At 34.6% G+C, this 19,822-nt stretch overlaps 3 protein-coding genes, 1 long non-coding RNA gene and 1 pseudogene across 12 annotated transcripts; 4 read left to right on the top strand and 1 right to left on the bottom strand.

Annotated features, from left to right (window-relative positions):
• The first annotated feature begins 2,959 nt into the window (after window positions 1-2,959).
• On the top strand, window positions 2,960-3,361 carry LOC104771495 (ethylene-responsive transcription factor ERF096). The gene has a single exon (XM_010496024.1). The coding sequence runs from the start codon at window positions 2,960-2,962 to the stop codon at window positions 3,359-3,361; it is 402 nt and encodes a 133-aa protein (XP_010494326.1).
• Window positions 3,362-3,974: 613 nt separating this feature from the next.
• Window positions 3,975-6,227, bottom strand: LOC104771494 (uncharacterized). Its single transcript, XM_010496023.3, has one exon. It carries the CDS (start codon window positions 6,087-6,089, stop codon window positions 4,113-4,115), a length of 1,977 nt encoding a protein of 658 aa, XP_010494325.2. The 5' UTR covers window positions 6,090-6,227; the 3' UTR covers window positions 3,975-4,112.
• A 2,482-nt stretch (window positions 6,228-8,709) lies between these two features.
• Window positions 8,710-10,819, top strand: LOC104771493 (uncharacterized). Of its 7 annotated transcripts, none has more exons than XR_015592221.1 (6): window positions 8,710-9,170; window positions 9,271-9,330; window positions 9,536-9,591; window positions 9,691-9,868; window positions 10,198-10,288; window positions 10,553-10,819. It is a non-coding gene; the product is annotated as an uncharacterized LOC104771493 (long non-coding RNA). The 7 variants fall into 7 exon arrangements; XR_015592220.1 differs by having other exon boundaries at window positions 8,716-9,170; window positions 10,083-10,288; XR_764842.3 differs by having other exon boundaries at window positions 8,716-9,170; window positions 9,536-9,868.
• A 3,608-nt stretch (window positions 10,820-14,427) lies between these two features.
• Window positions 14,428-16,551, top strand: LOC104771492 (uncharacterized; annotated as a pseudogene).
• A 678-nt stretch (window positions 16,552-17,229) lies between these two features.
• Window positions 17,230-19,209, top strand: LOC104771491 (serine/threonine-protein phosphatase PP1 isozyme 7). Of its 3 annotated transcripts, none has more exons than XR_764837.2 (5): window positions 17,230-17,566; window positions 17,650-18,209; window positions 18,290-18,511; window positions 18,736-18,824; window positions 18,917-19,209. XR_764837.2 is itself a non-coding variant. In XM_010496020.2 (5 exons), exons 1-4 carry the CDS (start codon window positions 17,392-17,394, stop codon window positions 18,788-18,790), a joined length of 1,026 nt encoding a protein of 341 aa, XP_010494322.1. In that variant the 5' UTR covers window positions 17,230-17,391; the 3' UTR covers window positions 18,791-18,824; window positions 18,917-19,209. The 3 variants fall into 3 exon arrangements, 2 of the variants coding, with proteins under 2 accessions (XP_010494322.1, XP_010494323.1); XM_010496020.2 differs by having other exon boundaries at window positions 18,722-18,824; XM_010496021.2 differs by lacking the exon at window positions 18,736-18,824.
• Window positions 19,210-19,822: the final 613 nt, after the last annotated feature.

Raw genomic sequence — 19,822 nt, 5'->3', positions numbered from 1 at the left:
TTCTAAGAACACCATAATTAGTTCCCCCATTTTTTTTACCTATGATCTTAACAACTGATCTTACATTATTTTCACTATATATAAAATCTAAGAACACAAAAAAAAGTTCCCCATTAATGATGCCCTAAGGCCATCTTTATAGGCATAACACTAAGGGTGTTCTTAGTCCAAAAAAATTAGAAAATAATGAATAGTGGCATAAGAACACCAAGATCAGTTCTTAATGTAGAACTGTTCTTGGCTCAGTTCTAAGCTGATGTGGCAAGCTGTGAATGGATATTATTTTTTGTAAACAATTTTTCACAAATTAAAAGAGGATTTGATTGAGAATATATAGAATAAATTTGGACATTAAACTATATATTAATTAAATAAAATGTTTGTGTGCTTTAATTAAGTAATATGTTTGTTTTTTTTTCTTTTTTTAATGTTTTTTTGTTTCATAAAATTTTGGTATTGTATTCTGAATTTTAGTAAAAGTTTTATAAGTTTGCAATTTAAATGTTATTTTATAAGTTTTTATAATTGTAATATGTTTAACATTATTATATTATTAAATCTTATGATCTTAAACATGTTCCCCCAATAACTAACTTTTTAACAAAAAGATCTTAACTACTGATCTTACATTATTTTTATAATATATTTACTCTAAGAACACCCAAAATAGTTCTCCTATAAAGATGCCCTAATGCGCTAAAGAAAGTTCTTCAAATCGTGTACAATATACTTTAAATAAATAAAAACATTTTAGTAAAGTGGAAGAAATTTCTAAAGTATTTAGGCGGCAACCATGTATGAACGTTTTAGTTATTAAAAAAAAAATGAAAGTTTTAGTTATTTGATTTTTTGAGTTCAAAGTTCAAACTTCATCACTAGTCGTCCTATGCGATGGCCCACGTCGGCTACTATACATTTGCTAGATTCTCGTTTGGTTCGTGAATGTACGAGTTGCAGTGTATGTTGGTGACCCCAAATCCCAATCTCACGATAGCACTCACAGTCACACACACACCTAAAGAGATTCTGATTCTTGTTCAGTCTCATCCACATAATGTTTTTATTATTAGTTTCCTAACGAATGGATGTTCTTTTTTTTTTTTTTTGGTTCTTTTGGCTTTGTAGATTCATCTCCCCTTATGATGCATGAGAAGCGGCATTCTGTCACATCACTATATATAGTTAGAATGATCAAATAATTTGGTGAAGTACAACTACTAGTACTAACATTAAGTGATGTCAAAATAATAATAACGTTCAGTTACATCCAATTTGATTTATTTTTATTAAATGTTTCTTAAAAACATTTTTTGTCTATTTTTTGTAATTTGTTATGTAAACAAAAATAAAGCATAAATATGAGAGAAAATACATCAATATGAAATCAAATCCATACATGGTTTAAAAAGCATCGATGTCAAATTTTTAAAATTATATATTCCGTAGTACAACTACAATCCCTACATAAGAATCAATTTATATTTGTTAAAAATAATTTTCAGTAGTGTATTTACTTTAAAAGTATGGAATGTCATTTTACCAATTCTTTTCTGAACTTACTTACCTTCTATAAATTTTGGCTGTTAATCTTGATTTTGGAGCGAAAAAGTATTTCATAATCATTATATATATTTGTACTGTAATGAAAAGGAAAGGAACACAGAGATTTGTTTTTCTCTTCTATATCGACCAAACAAAAGGAAAGAAACATGTCGCATGAGTACGGGACAAGACATCTTCATCCACAACTCGGACGCCGTAGCAGCCAATAAAAGGCAAATTTCTTTTTATTTTCGTGAAAGTATGAGACAATGAGTCTTACACGTTATGGGTCTATTTGTTTCTTCTTCTATTAGGTGCATACATGTTGATGTTAGGGATTGTTTACTTTTAATTATATTTGTTTTACCTGTTATACACCACCAGAGTTTATAAGTTCGATTTGGGAATTGGGAACACGTTTATAGGAAAACTATTATTCTGGTCCAAGGAAAAAAACATGAAAGTCCATATTTTGGTTAGTCAACACACGTGCGTACAATCAAGTCAACATTACTTATAATTATATTTTGGTTAGTCCACCTGTAGTTTTCTCTTTTCACCTGAAAGAAAATAATAAAGATATTTCATTTTCATATGTATATGTTGTTGAGGATAGGTTATAATTTTTTCCCCTATAAACGTTCTTAACGAAACAAAAAAATAAAACGTTCTTAATGAAACACATCAATATATTTTAGAAAATTTCTCTTTTTCTTCTCAAATAATGTATGTAAAATTAGAATAGTTAAGGTCTAAAGCCAAAACCTAAACTCCAAATTATATTTTGTTTGAATTCATTATTTTTTTCTTTCTCAGAATTACTGCCCATTTGTAACTTCAAAATAATTGGTTATCAGTTCCATTTGGGTTTTATACAGTTCTTTTTCATTCAGTTACCAAATCAAGAACAAGAGATACTGTTTCTAGAACTCTTGTCTCTGACTTTCCCGTGATTCCAACTCGAGTTTATGTTATTCTCTTAATTAAACTTGTCTGGTTCGAATGATCGAATCCAATAATTATTTACAAATTAAACCAAATTTGTTTTTTTTTTTCTGTAAACATGACCACGGGTCCAAAAGCTTAGATATACATATTTAAACAGATTTTTTTAAAAATTTAGGATACTATTTAAAAAAGATGAATTTTCAACTGCGTAAGAAAATAGTTGATCTCAATGGAGTTATATATTCTTTCGTTATGTATATGTCGAGGGCCGAATATTAGGAATTAGGACCCACATATTTTTTTCCCCGCGGCCTATTAATTTACAGATTCAAATCCCGTCAAACACATGCAACAGAAAAACATAAACACGTATACGAGGGATAACCCAAACAGCAAGAACAATCTTTTTTTTTTTCTTTTCTTGTTTGTTTTGGGTTAAAATAGAACAATCTTTGTATCCTTATAACATATGGATCAAGGAGGTCGTGGTGGCGGGGGGGCTGAGCATGGAAAGTTCCGGGGAGTTCGGAGACGGCCTTGGGGCAAGTACGCGGCTGAGATACGAGATTCAAGGAAGCACGGTGAACGTATATGGCTTGGTACTTTCGATACTGCAGAGGACGCGGCTAGAGCATATGACCAAGCTGCCTACTCAATGAGAGGCCAAGCTGCGATTCTGAACTTCCCGCATGAGTATAACATGGGAAGTACTGGCGGCTCTTCTTCCTCCTCCGTTGCTGGATCTTCATCTTCATCCGCCTCCGCTTCCTCTTCTTCTAGGCAAGTTTTTGAATTTGAGTATTTGGATGATAGTGTTTTGGAGGAGCTTCTTGAGCAGGGAGAGAATACTAACAAGGGCAAGAAGAAGTGAGTGTGATATAAATTCATTATCATTTCTAATGAAAGTAACAAAATAGTTAGTGTAGTGATCTTATTATGATCATGATTCGAGCAACAAAATATGAAATCTTTTCTTCCAAACTATGACCTTTTCATTCAAGCAAGCAGTCAATGTTTTCCAGATTTTAATCTATTTATTGAAATCTATGATTGATATACACATCTTTCTTTCTGGATCTGTATGAAAGCACATCCATTAATATATTCTAATCTAATGATCATGTATGTTTTCTGAACTTGATGATCAATATAGCAATCAACCTTTACAAAAGGCCAACCTCTCTTCTATAGCCGCGGCCAAATTGTCGGGATCTTTTTTCTCCACTTGTGTTCTTCTTCTAGAAAATGTACGAGTTTGAGTATTTGGATGATATACACTTTTTTTTAGAGAGTTTACTTTCTCCCCTTGTTATTCTCCAAGAAAATGTACAATAATCTACGAGTGAGTTTTTGTTCTGTTTTGTTGGATCAAACACATATCGTGTTTAGTTTAGGTTTTGAGCCTTGAATCCAATCCCGTACATCATATTTTCCGAGGCTTTTGCCCTTTTCTTACTTCGTTTACTAAAGAGCGATGCCTCAAGTTAAAACAAAAAGTCAAAAGAGATTTATTCATACACTCACATAATTCCACAAATAAAAAACAAACGGTATAAAACTCAAAGAAATTGATAGAAATGATGATGCTAGGGTTTACGCATTAAAGCTTATGTATGTGTTTCTCAGTCATATATAGTCAGCTTCTTATACTCCTCAGCTTTAATGGCTAACCACATGACATCTTCAGGATTCACGATCCCACCTTCTTCAAGAAACAGAGTAAGTAGATTCTTCGAAAACCCGCTAACCATAGCTACTCCTTTCTGGTTAGCCACCACGGGTGTAGCTGAGGAGTCTCTCAAGTTCCAAAATACCATTTCCGGAACATTCTGAAAACCGTTCTCCTTATACTTCCTCTGAACCACCTCATAATCTGTCTCCCATTTCTCCTTGGACTGTTGCTTTGATATCTTCAACCGTTCCTCCACACTCAAGGAATAATTCACCTCCGAATGCCTGTCTGCCATTGCATCATCGAACTCCATGTCACTGAACACAAACAACCGCTTGACCATCTGATCATTGGTTAGTTTATTCTCGACTGCAACCTCCAGAATCCGATCAAACACCTTCTGGAAATCTGTGTTCATTCCCCAATCCATTTGTCTAACAAACTCAGTCTTTTCCATCAGACTCGAACCTGTGACAGTGTGAAGCTGCGGGTTCTCACTAAAGGTAATAACTTTCCCTTTCCATGGCTCTTCATTAAGTTCTGAAACCAGTAGCCCAAGCGCTACACAAACCTCCATAGGTGTACCTGACATGCTCCCCGAGACATCACAAACCGCCAGTGAACTCTTCATCTTCCCTTTCTTGGCAAGATCATCCACCATTCTCGCCCACTGAAGCTCTGCAACTTCAGAGCCAACATCACTCTCATCATTACACTCCAGCTGGTTTATTATCTCGTGAGGAAGCAACGCACCAGCAGCAATCTTCTTCTTCCCTGATTTCACATCCTCCAAAAACTCTGTAAACCTCTCACTGTCATGTTCCGCAAAGAGCTTCTTGTAATTCTTCATAGCCACAGAAGCAACTCGATTGTACTTCAACAAATTCCATTCCTTTGCACTCATAGACAACTCAGGCAACTCGAGCGCTTTATGCAACGGCACAAGTACTTCTTTCCTCAACCTATCTCTAATCCTATAAGCATAATGTGCTTCTTCGATTCCTTCTTCATACTCATCTCTAGAAAACAACCTTCTAGCAATTGCCTCACATATCAAAGTAGTCTTATCATACGAAGAATCAACCGAAGGACACCATTTCGAAGCTAAACTAATCTTATTCAACTCATTCGAGTTCAAACACTTCAAATCCGATTTCAACAAACCAGCAAACAAATCAGCAGTTCGATCAAAGAGTAATCTGTAATTAGCATCAGAGTTGTACCTCTCTAAAGCTTTCTTCGCCTTTTCGAACTCTCTCTGTTTCCGTAAAGCCCTAGCCTTGATCTTATCAACAGGACCACTAATCTCCTCCGTGTTCTCCAGAATCCGATCTTCTATTTCACCGGAAAGCTCAGACCTTTTCTCACTCTTCCCTTTGAATTTTCTCCGAATCTTCTTCCTCCAAACGCGACTCTTACCTCTCTCTAACTGCTGACCTTCTAAGATCCGAAACAGAATCTCAGGCAAGTCTTTGAAATACCCAAAACCAACAAGAGCAGGGAGATTCAAAGCTAGGGTTTTGGGGTGATTCTTGTAAAGCCAAAACGCAGCTGTGTAAAACCCTTCTCTATCTGATTTCCCAGTTCCTCTAACTCCTCTGAGATTGCAGACGAGCTTCAACGTAGTCAAAGGATCGTGAGACCAGGAAATCGCCAGCCTTTGGATCAGATCATCCGGACGCGTGTCGGGGACGATGTGGAAGAAGAAATCGAGACATGGGTTCCCGGAGGAGAGAAACGTCGGCGAGAAGTTCTCTGTTAGACCCATTGGTGGTGGCTCTTGGAGGTTTAGTGTGGCGGTTTGGGAGATCAAAGTTTGGTCATCGGAAACAGAGGTTTCTGGTGAAATGGTGGTGACTGGTTTGACGAGCTGAGTGTCTCCGGCGACGGAAGGTGGACCCAAAAGGGTCGGAGTCGAAGAAGCCATTGAATCTGTTGTAACTTGTGATGGTGATGATCTCGGACTCTTTTCTCAAGTCCTTGTCGAATTGTTTTTGACATTTTGACTATAAGGATGGATTTGTCTTCAAAGCATGGAAGAAACGTGGCCGCTTCTAATTAATGTGCCCATGTGACTTCTCCATTTCTCTGTTATATTAATACTTAACTAGATACTAACAACCGTAGGCTGAACATTTTTTTAAATAAAACTTTGTAATACTTTATTTTATTGTAATGTTATTTATAATAGTTTGTGATTAAAAATTTAGTTTGCTTATATTATAATTTTTGTATTTTAAAATTGTTTATTGAAAACCTGTCAATAAAAAAATTATATGTAATAAACAAAATTGTTTAAACTTTTGTCAACTAAACACAATTCTTACTAACATGTAAAAAAGAGCAACTAATTATAGCTAGTAAAAGTTCTAAAATGTCTCTTTGAAACCAATATTCATTATTATTTTATGTGGCTTCTTTTTTTTGTTTGTAATAATTTTAACCTGTGGTGGAATATTTTTTTGATAAAATTTGTAGCTGTATATTTTATTCGGTTTGGTTTTTAAAATCTTACCTGTTAACTTTTTAAGTATGAATTAATTTTGATTCGGATAGATTTTTTTTACTTTTCTACAATTTATTTTATTTGATGTGTCCCCGATTTTCATTTTTAATTATTCATATTTATTTAATTAATTAATCTTAATTAAGGTTTTTAATGGCAATTGAATGTAATTTTTACATATTTTAAGGTTAGTTTCATATTTGTACTTCTCAATTAATATAGTAGGATAAAATTTGTAGTTGTAGATTTTATTTGATTAGATTTTTAAAATCTTAATTGTAAATTTTTTTTTCTAATACAGATTAGTTTTGATTATAAAAGATTTTTTGTTACTTTTTTACAATTTATTTTATTTAAAGTATCCTCAATTTTCGTTTTTTAAATTGATTATATTAATTTAATTAATTTATTAATTTTAATTAAGTTTTCTAATGGCAATTGAATGTAATTTTTTACACATTTAAGGTTTGTTTCATATTTGTACTTCTCAATTAATATAGTAGGATATGATTTAAAATTATTATTATTATTATTTTTTAACATTTGTGTGGATTTCAAATTCTTTACTGTATATTTTAGTTTTTGATTTAGTTATTTAATAAAGGGTTAATTAAATAAATACCACAATTCTAAAAGTTATTTAAGAGACTAGCACAACAATTTTTTTTAATAGTAAAATATTATGGAGCCTACGTTTTTTTGAGTAAAAAGACAAAATTATCATTTTTTTTATTTTAGTATAATTAGAAAGAATGAAAAATTAGGTGAAATTTTTTAAAATAGCATGTAATATTTATATTTTATATAAAATTTTTAAAATAGCATGTAATATTTATATTTTACATCTCATTTATGAACCCAAACCGACATATAATTTTGTTTAATTGTAAAATCTAAACCCTAACCATCTCATTTGTGAACCCAAACTGATATATATTTTTGTTCTAATTGTATAATCTAAACCCTAACCATCTAATTTGTGAACCCAAACCAACATATAATTTCGTTCTAATTGTAAAATCTAAATCCTAACCATCTTATTTGTGAACCCAAACCGACATATAATTTCGTTCTAATTGTAAAATCTAAATCCTAACCATTTTATTTGTGAACCCAAACCGACATATAATTTCATTCTAATTGTAAAATCTAAACCCTAACAATCTCATTTGTGAATCCAAACCGACATATAATTTCGTTTTAATTGTAAAATTTAAACCCTAACTATTTCATTTGTGAACCCAAACTGACATATAATTTGGTTCAAAAAACAAAAATGACATGATATTTAAACAAATAACATGTAATATATGTAATGAGTATAAAAGTAATTGTATATGAGGAGAGAGAATAGATTGTGGGCCCTATGGTAGTTTGTTAAATACTTTTTATTTTTGTGGTATTTAGTGCATATACTCTTTAATAAATGTATATAAATTTATTTTAATTTTTAAGTTTTAAAAAATTATGAAAATTTCAAAATGTTTAAATATCAATGGGCACTACTTAACGAACTAATAAATTTTACCGTAAAGGAATAGCTTCCATGTACATGGTTTTGAGAAAGGGATATGATGCTTCTAACCTTTGTGGTTAGGATCGGAGAAATATTGCCTGATGAGAAATCTGAATCGTAGAAAATCAAAGACTTTAAAGTGAAGTGTATTAGTATCGTACAAGTTGTAATGTGAGTCGTTGTGCATGTACTCTTTATTTAAGTGCTTCAGCTTCTTTAAGCATTGTTTGATTGCACGATTCTCTGATTTACTTAATGCATGTGTTGGTTGCATTAATTGCTTGTTCGTTGCTATAGTTCAAGTTGGGATGTTGTTTAGAGGTTAGTTAGGCGAGCTCACGGAGTAATCTAAGATTACTCATGATACTACCTTTTTGTTTTACAGGTATTCCCTTTTAGGTAATTATCTAGATGCCGCAGTGATCATAAGATGGCTAGATTAGATGATTTATAACTTTTTTTTGCTAAAAACTCTAAATTTTTTATTATGTAAAGTTTTCTTTATGGGCTCGGAAAACTAGTTTTGGAAACGATTTAAAAGTAAGATATTATACGTAGTAAGAATCGGTTTTATCTAACTCTGAAAGTGTTCAAATGATATATTAGTCCTGTCCGGACTGACACAACTCGCGACCGTGGTACAGGTTGAAAAGCCTTAGGCCATGATCGAGAGGTAAAGATACTCGAGATCGATTGATTTGGGCAAACAGATGCGTTCTGAGAACCTCTATCGACTGATTACGGGCGTCATACGTGAGGCTCCTGTTTTGTTTTAGTTATAGCACGGTGTGGGGATGAAGGAGGAAGAGGGAACGTATGATGCCCCTAGCTGTGTTTTTGCCTTACTTCACCACTGTTTCAATGGCAACATCATCAGCTCTCTCTTTCTCTTCTCTATTGGATCTGGCGTTGCCAAGAAGGTGAAATCGAGAAGCAGTAAAGTTGAACGTGTTGGGGCCAGATTTTCGGTTTACTTAGCTGCCGAGGTACTAATCCCCTCGCTCTTAGTTCTTTCAATCTTCAGATTCGCAAACCCCTAATTTTTAACCGGTTTGTTATTTTGGAAATTGGATCTGTCACTTTCAGCTTGTAGTGAGAAACGACGAGGAGCCAAGCAAGTTTTTTGGTGATATGATGATTGCAAAGGTCTGATTTTAGCCTAATTTTGTTCATAGAAAGTTCAAAGTTCACAGACATGTGTACGTTCTAGCTTATGGAGAATATATTGTAAAAAATATTAGGGGTTCTGTTTTTTAGAGTTCTCTGTGCACACAAGGTGTTCGACGAATTGACTGAGACAGAAACCAAGATAACTAAATCTTATTAATTTTTGTTTTGTTTGGTTTTGTAGTGAGGATTAAGGTTCACAATGAGGTTGGTGTGGTAAATATGGAAACATATGAAGTTGTAAGTTGCTGAAAGTTTATATTTTTTTATCCATCTAGTGCGAGTGTGTGTGACTAATTCTACATGACGTTATATTTCATCTTTGATTGCATGGTAAAGTCACAAAACAGCTCATCGTTCCACCATCTCCATCTTTGACTTGGTTTTCCTAGAATACAACTTTGCCTAGGATATTTAGACATAATGACTGCTGTTTTGTGACTTGGTTTTGCCAAGAAACTTGAAGAGTCAAGTCTTTTATATCTCCAAGGAGAATGCTCGTTTGGCTACTCTTCAGGTGCCCAAGCTTTTACACTTTTCTAATTCTCAATTATATTACTTGAACTGATGGCAATATTAGGCGATTTTAGCTCTTAATGTCACTGACAATTGGAGTTCTGTAGTAAGTGTGAGAGTCTAATGATATATATTGTTGCTGCTGGTGAGGTTTCCATTTTAAATCCTTTTTAATTTGATAGTATAATTTTTTGATGTTTTCTTGAATTGAATAGGTTGGTGGTCGAAAATACAGTGTTTACACTAAGAGGCTAAAAGATGCAAAAAGACTGAATCGATGACATTAAAAAAGCCAATGTGTGAATATGTTGTGTTATACCTTTATTGCAGGTCATTGTTTATAAACATCTTTGTTCTCATTGTGGTTCTTTGCTCACACATCTGGTGTTTCATATTGGCACAACATTTCAAGAAGACCGTGGTAAGTTTCTAGAAAAACAATCATCTATGTAACACTTCCACCTCAGATTATTTCACAATTACTAAGTTGATAAGGTACTCTTCACTAGCTCATATTGTATATTATGAGATTTCAAAGGCTAATATATGGAAAGTTTCTAGTTTAGTACAATTGTAAGACTTTACAAGCATTTTTGCAATAGGTTTGAAATGGGTTCGTTTCTTTTTACTAGTTTCAAAAGTGAACTTAATTGTTCTTTGTACCTTCATCTTTTCATCTTGGCAGAACCTTAAGGTATTGTGGATTGCAAGGATCAGTTCCTGATTTAAGAAGGATACAAGCACAAGAAGCCTCACTTGGAAAACAAATGGAAGAAGCCTTTTTTGCTGGTCCATTTCAGCCAAACCCATTTTTTCTTACTTGTGTAAGAGTTACTTCTTGCTGTTTTCTTGATCAGTGTTCTTTCATTTTGTCATCTTTTGTACTTGGGGTTTGTAATGAATATGATGTTATGTAAGATGTGTTTTGTTAATGTAATATGAATTTTATGTATTTTTATGATTTTTCAAATATAATAATTATATGTAAATCCAATTAAATAAATTTTGTTGAACAAAATTCAAATATAAAAATTTATATAAACCAATTAAATATTTGTATAGCAAATTATAGTGTTATGACAATATATAAAGAATCGTGTGCTATAAGAAAGTATATTAAAACATTCAATTAACGCTATAATAGAATAACTTGCAATAGCATACACAAAAGTGATGTTGTACAGGACGACCCTATTATAGTTGGGGCAGAGATATTGTTTGATAATTCGCTATCAATGACATATAATAGCATTTTTCTAGAGCTAACAAAATCCATATTTCTTGTAGTGAAAAAAGGTCAAGAGTGGTATCCAAGAAGCAGAAGAAACGATTGGAATCAAGTCAACACAGAATTCTCATTAAATGCCAAGACGGAAATAACCAAGCTAGAAAATAAAGGAAAAGGAAGAAGTCTCGAAAGGTAAGACACCAAAGAGGAGATTGACTTAGTAGAAGACGCAAGGTGAAGCTAAGGAGAATTCAGGGACGAATTCTATTAAGGGGACGTGAATGTAATACCCCATACTAAACCTAAAAATATACGGGAAGGACGCGAACATGACCATTCGACCAACGAGGGAAATAAACCAAAGGAGGGGAAAATTGGTTAAAAACCAAAGGAACAACGATGATTAAAGCTCAGTAGAAGAGATCCAGAGGATTTGTCACAAGATATTATTACTCAGAAAAATAATCTGAAGATGAAAGACACAGTAAGATAACCGAACAACCTTACTGAGAAGAAAATGTTGAAGAAGAGAATTTCTAAGAAGGACTAAAGTCAATCATTAGCTAAGAAGACTGATATCAAATAGCTCTGCAATGATTATATAAGGATTGACCCTAAGGTTCAACAGGAGCCTATAACCATTTAACAAGAGACGCCATTTTTTGGTAATTAGTCCAGCAATTAAGAAAGTTGGGAAGGAAGAAAATAAAACATTCAGTGGGCTAAGGCATATGATTAAATCAGATAAGAAGCTTGAAAAGTTTTAGCCAAGAAGAATCACTCAGTTTTTAGAGTTCGAGAGAATCGACCTAGAAGCTACTCAGAAGAGCGTTAAGGAGCAAAATTGGAATTTTGTGCTAAGGACAAGCATGAAATAAATTGAGAGGACCTTGAGGAAGTTGAGGATGCTATAAAAAGAAGTAAAAATCAAGTTAGAGTTCAGAAATAATTTTCTTTTAGGAAAATCAAGTCGTCAAATACTCTTTTAGCCAATCACCGAAAGGAAAAGTGATATGGTTAATTTTATTTGAGTTTGAGGATTTTGGCGAGGCTAAAGGAAGATAAATAGGAGATTTTATCTTGAAAAAATCAGATTTTTCATGGAGAAATTATTTTTGGGTCAATGGCACATAAAACTGGTCGAAACGGGATATTTCTGGCGCGAAACGGTTAACGTTTTGTGAGAGTTAGACTTAGAATCAATTAGAAGAGTTTTAATTAGTCAATAGGAGACCAAATGGCTCATTCTCAGCCAAGAAAACAGGATAGGAACGTTGGTGAGCTGTAATGTCATGTGTTGGTTTAAGAAGTGGATAAGCATGAAAAAATGGAATGACAAGTTATGATTGGTGGATAACTGAACGTGAGACACTTGTTTAGGTGACTAAGCAGCTCTAACACCAACCTTAGGGGACTATAAATACCCAGCCTTCGTTCATTAGCTTTAGTAAACCAAAAATCAACCTTAAACCTTACATAAAAGGTCCTAGTTTGTTTTTGGAGATAGCGGAAGTCTCCGAGCAGCTCAAAAAAGTTAGCAAGCTGTTAGATAAGCTGTTTAGTCTTAGTTTCAGTTTTCCTTCTAGCTTTTTCTTTTTAGATCCCAACCTAAGCGGTCTTGATGATGTGAAATCCAGAGCTTCCGAGTTCACGTGGATTTAGCTAGTCGGAGATGTGAAACCAAGTCGAGCTCCAGCAAAACCTTGTGAGTACCAAACACATGTGAAGTAGCACATGTTTAGGTTTTATTTATGTGTTTGATATTGCGTGTGAGGTTATATAGGTTTTGTGGTTGTTTGAATTGTTTGGTTGTTGTGTTTGTTTTTGTAATTTCTTATGGTAATTGTTGCATGTTAGGTTCATGTTCTATTTTGTTATAGTTCATGTTCATTGTTGTGTGGTTTGGTTGATGTGGTTATTATTGTGTGGCTTGTTTGATGTGATTATTATTTTGTGATTTGTTTGTTGTGAGTAGGATAGATGTAAGTATAATTGGTTATGCTATCGTTGTAGCCGTTATACTGCTTGTTTATTTGCAAGTCAATAATTGGTAGTTATTGACAAGATTGAGATGCCTCGTTTGATGTTGTTTCTTACTTGTTATTTGATAGAAAACATGTTAGTTTGTTGTTTGTTGTTTGTGTTAGTCTTGCTCGTGCATGGCTAACGTTTGATTGATTGATTGTTAGTTAATGTTGCAAGTATTCTTAGTCATTAGATATACTTGTATTTTGGTTGAGTCATTAGTCTTGTTAAGACTTGGTAAGGCGATAACGTGATTGTCCCAATGGCTCGTAGTGGTTAGCTACCAACAAGCACTACTTGACGAAGTAGTAAAATTTACTGTTAGGGAATAGGTCCCTTGTACACAGTTTTGGGAAAGGGATGTGATCCGTCTAGCCTTTATGGCTAAAATTCGGGGAACCATTGCCTGGTGGGAAATCCATATCGTAGAAGTTCTATGACCTTAAGGTGAAGTTTATTAGTATCGTACAATTTGTAATGTGAGTCGTTGTGCAGGTACTATTTATTTGAGTGCTTTAGCTTCTTTAAGTATTGTTTGATTGCATGATTCTCTGATTTACTTAATGCATGTGTTAGTTGCATTAGTTGCCTGTTCAATGTTATAGTTCAAGTTGGGGTGTTGTTTAGAGGTTAGTTAGGCGGGATCTCTGAGTAATCTAAGATTACTCATGATGGTACCTTTTTTTTTTGCAGGCCTTCCCTTTTAGATAATCCCCTAGCTGTGGCAGTGATCATAGGCTAGCCAGATTAGATGATTTACAGTTTTTTGCTAAAAAATCAAAATTTTTATTATGTATAGATTTCTTTATGGGCCCGGAAAACTATACTTGTTTTGGTAACGATTTAAAGTACGATATATACTAAGTAAGAATCGGTTTTATGTAAACTTGAAAGTTTTCAAATGATATATTAATCTTGTCCGGACTAACACAACTCGCGACCGTGGTACGGGTTGAACAGCCTTAGGCCATTATAGAGAGGTAAAGATACTCGAGATCGGTTGATTTGGGTAAACAGATACATTTCGAGAACCTCTATCGACTGATACGGGCGTCATACGTGACATTCCTGTTTCGTTTTAGTTATAGAACAGTTCGGGGGTGTTACAATGAACCTTTAATTTTTTTTTAAAGCTTATAACTTTGAATTTTTGATTTGTAAGATAAGCTCAGAAAAATCCGAAAAGCCTTGTAAGTTGTAACCCTGCTAAAGTCCAACTCGAATTTTAAAATATAGGTTTGGAAATATTTTGGACCGGATCGGGCCGGGCCGGCCCGATTGGAACCCCTACCTAAGCCTCGAAGCTATGATTGATATACATACTTATAATTTTCGGAGTTTTGTTTTTTCTTGTATTTATTAAAATATTAAATGTTAAGGTGCATCAATATTTCCGAAGTTACTTGTTCTCCAAGCTGAACAATTTTTTAGTTTATTGTCCTAGGGTTTCTCTTCTACCTATAAATACTTTAACCATTTAAATGACACAAATCCCTTGAGAAACCCCCTTGTCAAAGCGTCCGAAACGATAACCAATTCTCTCTCTCTTTCAATGACTTCTTCTACTGCGACCCTTCTTGGCCCACCTTCCGTCGCCACCGTCGAGACACCAACCCACAAACCATCTACCATCAATTCACCAAAAAACCCTTTTTCCGATGACCACAACTTGACCGCTACGCTAAACCTCGAAGAACCACCAAAGGGTTTAACAGAAAACTTCTCGCCCACGTTTCTCTCCTCCGGGAACCCATGTCTAGATTTCTTCTTCCACGTAGTCCCTGACACTTCTCCAGAAGATTTAATCAAAAGGCTGGCGATTTCTTGGTCTCACGATCCTTTGACTACGTTGAAGCTCGTCTGCAATCTCAGAGGAGTTAGAGGAACTGGGAAATCAGATAAAGAAGGGTTTTACACAGCTGCGTTTTGGCTTTACAAGAATCACCCCAATACTCTAGCTTTGAATCTCCCTGCTCTTGTTGGTTTTGGGTATTTCAAAGATTTGCCTGAGATTTTGTATCGGATCTTGGAAGGTCAGCAGGTAGACAGAGGACACAGTCGGGTTTGGAGGAAGACGGTTCAGAAGCCATTCAAGCGGAAGAAGATACGCTCAGAGATTTGCAGTGAACTGGAAGATCGTGTTTTGGAAACTGCAGAGGAGATTAGTGGTCCTGTCAAGGCTAGGGCTTTGAGGAAACAGAGAGAGTTTGAGAAGGCAAAGAAAGCTTTAGAGAGGTATAACTCTGATGCTAACTACAGATTACTCTTTGATGGAATTGCTGATTTGTTTTCCGATTTTTTGAAATCGGATTTGAAGTATTTGAATTCGAATGAGCTGAATAAGATTGGTTTAGCTTCGAAATGGTGTCCTTCGGTTGATTCTTCGTATGATAAAACTACTTTGATATGTGAGGCAATTGCTAGAAGGATGTTCCCTAGAGATGAGTATGAAGGAATCGAAGAAGCGCATTATGCTTATAGGATTAGGGATCGGTTGAGGAAAGAGGTTCTTGTGCCATTGCATAAAGCGCTCGAATTGCCTGAGTTGTCTATGAGTGCAAATGGATGGGATTCGTTGAAGTATAAGAGAGTTGCTTCTGTGGCTATGAAGAATTACAAGAATCTCTTTGTGGAACATGATAGTGAGAGGTTTAGTAAGTTTCTGGAGGATGTGAAATCCGGGAAGGAGAAGATTGCGGCTGGCGCGTTGCTTCCTCATCAGATAATAAAGCAGCTGGAGGATAGTGAAGTTGGAGCGGAAGTTGCAGAGCTTCAATGGACGAAAATGGTGGATGATCTTGCAAAGAAAGGGAAGCTGAAGAGTTCACTGGCGGTTTGTGATGTCTCTGGAAGCATGATTGGTACACCTATGGAGGTTTGTGTGGCACTTGGGTTATTGGTTTCGGAACTGAATGAAGAGCCCTGGAAAGGGAAAGTTATTACCTTTAGCGAAAAGCCGCAGCTTCACATTATCACGGGTTCGAGTCTGAAGGAAAAGACTGAGTTTGTTGAACAAATGGATTTGGGGATTGAACACAGATTTCCAAAAGGTGTTTGATCGGATTCTTAAGGTTGCAGTCAAGAACAACCTAACCGATGATCAGATGATCAAGCGGTTGTTTGTGTTCAGTGACATGGAGTTTGATGAAGCAGCAAGAAACAAGGAGAAATGGGAGACAGATTATGAGGTGGTTCAGAGGAAGTATAAGGAGAACGGTTTTCAGAATATTCCGGAGATAGTATTTTGGAACCTGAGGGACTCCTCGGCTACACCTGTGGTGGCTAAGCAGAAAGGAGTGGCTATGGTTAGTGGGTTTTCGAAGAATCTACTGACTCTGTTTCTTGAAGAAGGTGGGATCATGAATCCTGAAGATGTCATGTGGTTAGCCATCAAAGGTGAAGAGTATAAGAAGCTTTCTGTTTATGACTGAGATAAACATACACAAGTTTTAATGCTTATAACTAAGAAGATTTTTTTCTTTTTTTTTCTTAATTTTTTATGGAGTCATGTGAGTCCATGAATGAATCTTGTTCTACTTTTATTTTCGAATTACTATGTCTAAAATACAGCTAAGAAAACGACACGATCTAGAAGTAGTTAGAGGAGGCATCACTCTTTGTTTCCTCCTAACTTTGGAATCTTTCTTTTCTCCTTTTTGGTTTCTAATACAAGAAAGGGGCAAAAGCAAAACTATTATTCTCCAATCTCTCTCTCTCTTTCCTCGTTATTCCTTGTGGTGTCCTCTCACATCCTGTAGTTTTATAACGAATATGTTCTTGTACATTAGTCAAGTTGCTTTGATGATATGATGCGAGCAAATCCAAAAACATTGATACTATGACGAAGAAAGAATCGTTTTCCGCACTCTGAGTTACCCGTCGAAAGATCTTGACTTCAAACCATAACCTACTTGGATGGATTAAAGCATGTAAAGCTTAACAAAAGACATGAAAAAAATGTTTCTAAATTAGTTAGCATCTGATTATTACATGATGTAGTTGAAGTTAGAACAATGTAGGTAAGTCTGAACACATGGCTGTTGCTAAAAAGGTATGAAGAATATATTCTTAAACGCGGCTTTATAAAGCCCTTCTTCAATTTGACAATCACCGTTCTTTTCTCTCAAAGAGCATAAAAGAACATAAAAGCTCCAAACTTATTTTAATTTATTTCATATTGTCAATAGCTTCAGTTTAATATAAACCTTTTAGAGACTCTCTCGTCGTTGTTGTTTCCTCTCATTGTTGCTCTGTTTCTTGAGGGTTTATCAATGGATGCTGGTACTTTGAACTCGGTGATCAATAGGTTGCTTGAAGTTAGAGAGAAACCAGGAAAGACTGTTCAGTTGTCTGAAACAGAGATTAAACAGCTCTGTTTTGTCTCTAGAGATATCTTTATGAGACAGCCAAATCTCTTGGAACTCGAAGCTCCTGTCAAAATCTGCGGTAGGCTTCTCTTTATTTCTCTCCGGTTCTTCTCTGAGATTGCTTTGTTCTTATGTATTCTTTTGGCTAAACAAAAAAAACAGGGGACATTCATGGACAATATCCGGATCTCTTGAGACTATTCGAATACGGAGGATACCCTCCTCGTTCAAACTACTTGTTTCTTGGAGATTACGTAGACCGCGGCAAGCAAAGCCTCGAAACGATTTGTCTTTTACTCGCTTACAAGATCAAATTCCCTGAAAACTTCTTCCTTCTTAGAGGAAACCATGAAAGTGCCTCAATCAATCGCATTTACGGCTTTTACGACGAGTGTAAACGCAGATTCAGTGTCAAGATTTGGCGAATCTTCACCGATTGCTTCAATTGTCTTCCTGTCGCTGCACTCATCGATGACCGGATTCTCTGTATGCACGGCGGGCTCTCCCCGGAGCTTCTTAGCTTGAGACAGATTAGGGATCTTCGTCGTCCCACGGACATTCCTGATCGCGGTTTACTCTGTGATCTGTTGTGGTCTGATCCTGACAAGGATGTCAGAGGTTGGGGGCCTAATGATCGCGGAGTCTCTTACACTTTTGGATCGGATACAGTTTCGGGGTTTCTGAAAAGACTCGATCTTGACCTAATTTGTAGAGCTCACCAGGTTTGTTTAGTGTTCCTTGTGCCCAAAGAAACACTTTCTCTATGTGTTTGCTTTTGATTCAAGTAAGGATTTTGTGACAGGTTGTTGAAGACGGATTCGAGTTCTTTGCGAATAAGCAGCTTGTGACGATATTCTCCGCGCCGAATTACTGTGGGGAGTTCGACAATGCAGGTGCGATGATGAGTGTGGATGATGATTTGACCTGCTCATTTCAGATCTTAAAACCTAATGACAAAAAATCAAAGTTCAGTTTTGGAAGCAGAGGTGGCGTTAAAACTAGCTTCCCTTATCCTAAAGTCAAGGTATATATTTATCACATTAATCGCTTAAACATTGGATTAGTGTGTTGTCTTCGCCGAATTAAACCTAACGAAACGTAACACTATGGTATATATGGTGTTAACTTTATTCGGCCAAGTCAATATTAATTTTGAGGCTTTTTGGTTGCGTAACTTGGAGTTTTAATTTTTATGTTCTTTAAAAATGTTATATTTCTATTAAAATATGTTTAGGATGATTTAAACAGGTCTAAGTTTTGGATCTGCTTTCAATCCAATAAAAAAAAAGACAAAAAACTCTAGATCGGTTTGAACACCTTTTGTTGCTCACTTAATAGTAAGTTATAGTCATACATTAGTTGTTATTATCATTGTTACAAAACAAGCTCGAAATCTCTAACCGTTTGATCGAAACATGTGTATGTGCAGTCGATTCTGAGTTCACAGAGTTCGAAAGGATACAACTACAACTGATGACTCCATAACAGTCCGCATAATAACTGTTTGGCAACTATGCCAACGTTATTCGATGATAAGGGAGCACGAGGATTTTGAATTTCGGAATTTTTTTGAAGATGCTGTTTTTTTTTTTTCTTTTTTGTTATACCGTTGTGTGGCTACGTGTGTGTGTGTGTTTTTTTCTCTCTATTGTTTGTAAATTTGGATTGTATCTTTAAGTGTTGGTTTATGAAATCTTTATATAATAAAGTATGTTTTTCATATTTTTTTTGACAAGTATCATTCTATTCAATTTTAATATATAGAGTTTATTAATTTTATTAAGTTATTAAACTCACTAAAAATCTATTTTAGAGACATATAACAAATGATACAATATTAAATATAAATCCATTTTCATATTTTTAATCTTTTATTTATATTAATAGAATATTAGATATATGTAAAGAAGATGAAAAACGGCATGATGCCAACTTTATTTTTGCAAACAAATGAAAAAATATTTAATAAATTTATTTATCATTTATATAAATTATAAATAGAGTTATAAATTTTGTATTTGTAAAATAAGAAATGTTTTTTTTTTTTAACTTTTTTCTTAACTATACTTTTCAATTATTATTTTTAATAATTAAACAGTTTAGTAAAGTTCAATTATTTTGTGTTTTGACGTATACTAAATCACGTGTCTCATAATTTTTTTGGAATGTGTTATTCCATTCAATTTTAATATATAAAACGTATGGGTTTTATTAAATTATGCATTGAAACTCACTAAGAATCTATTGTAGAGACATAAAAAAAATTATATAATACTAAATATAAATTCATTTTTCATATTTACTAATCTTTTATTTACATTCATAGAGGAAGATA

This window comes from Camelina sativa, chromosome 20 (assembly GCF_030686135.1).
Source record: "Camelina sativa cultivar CO46 ecotype springtype chromosome 20, ASM3068613v1".
Taxonomy (NCBI): domain Eukaryota; kingdom Viridiplantae; phylum Streptophyta; class Magnoliopsida; order Brassicales; family Brassicaceae; genus Camelina; species Camelina sativa.
The sequence above is the reverse complement of the archived record's forward strand: the minus strand, read 5'-3'. Positions and strand labels throughout refer to the sequence as shown.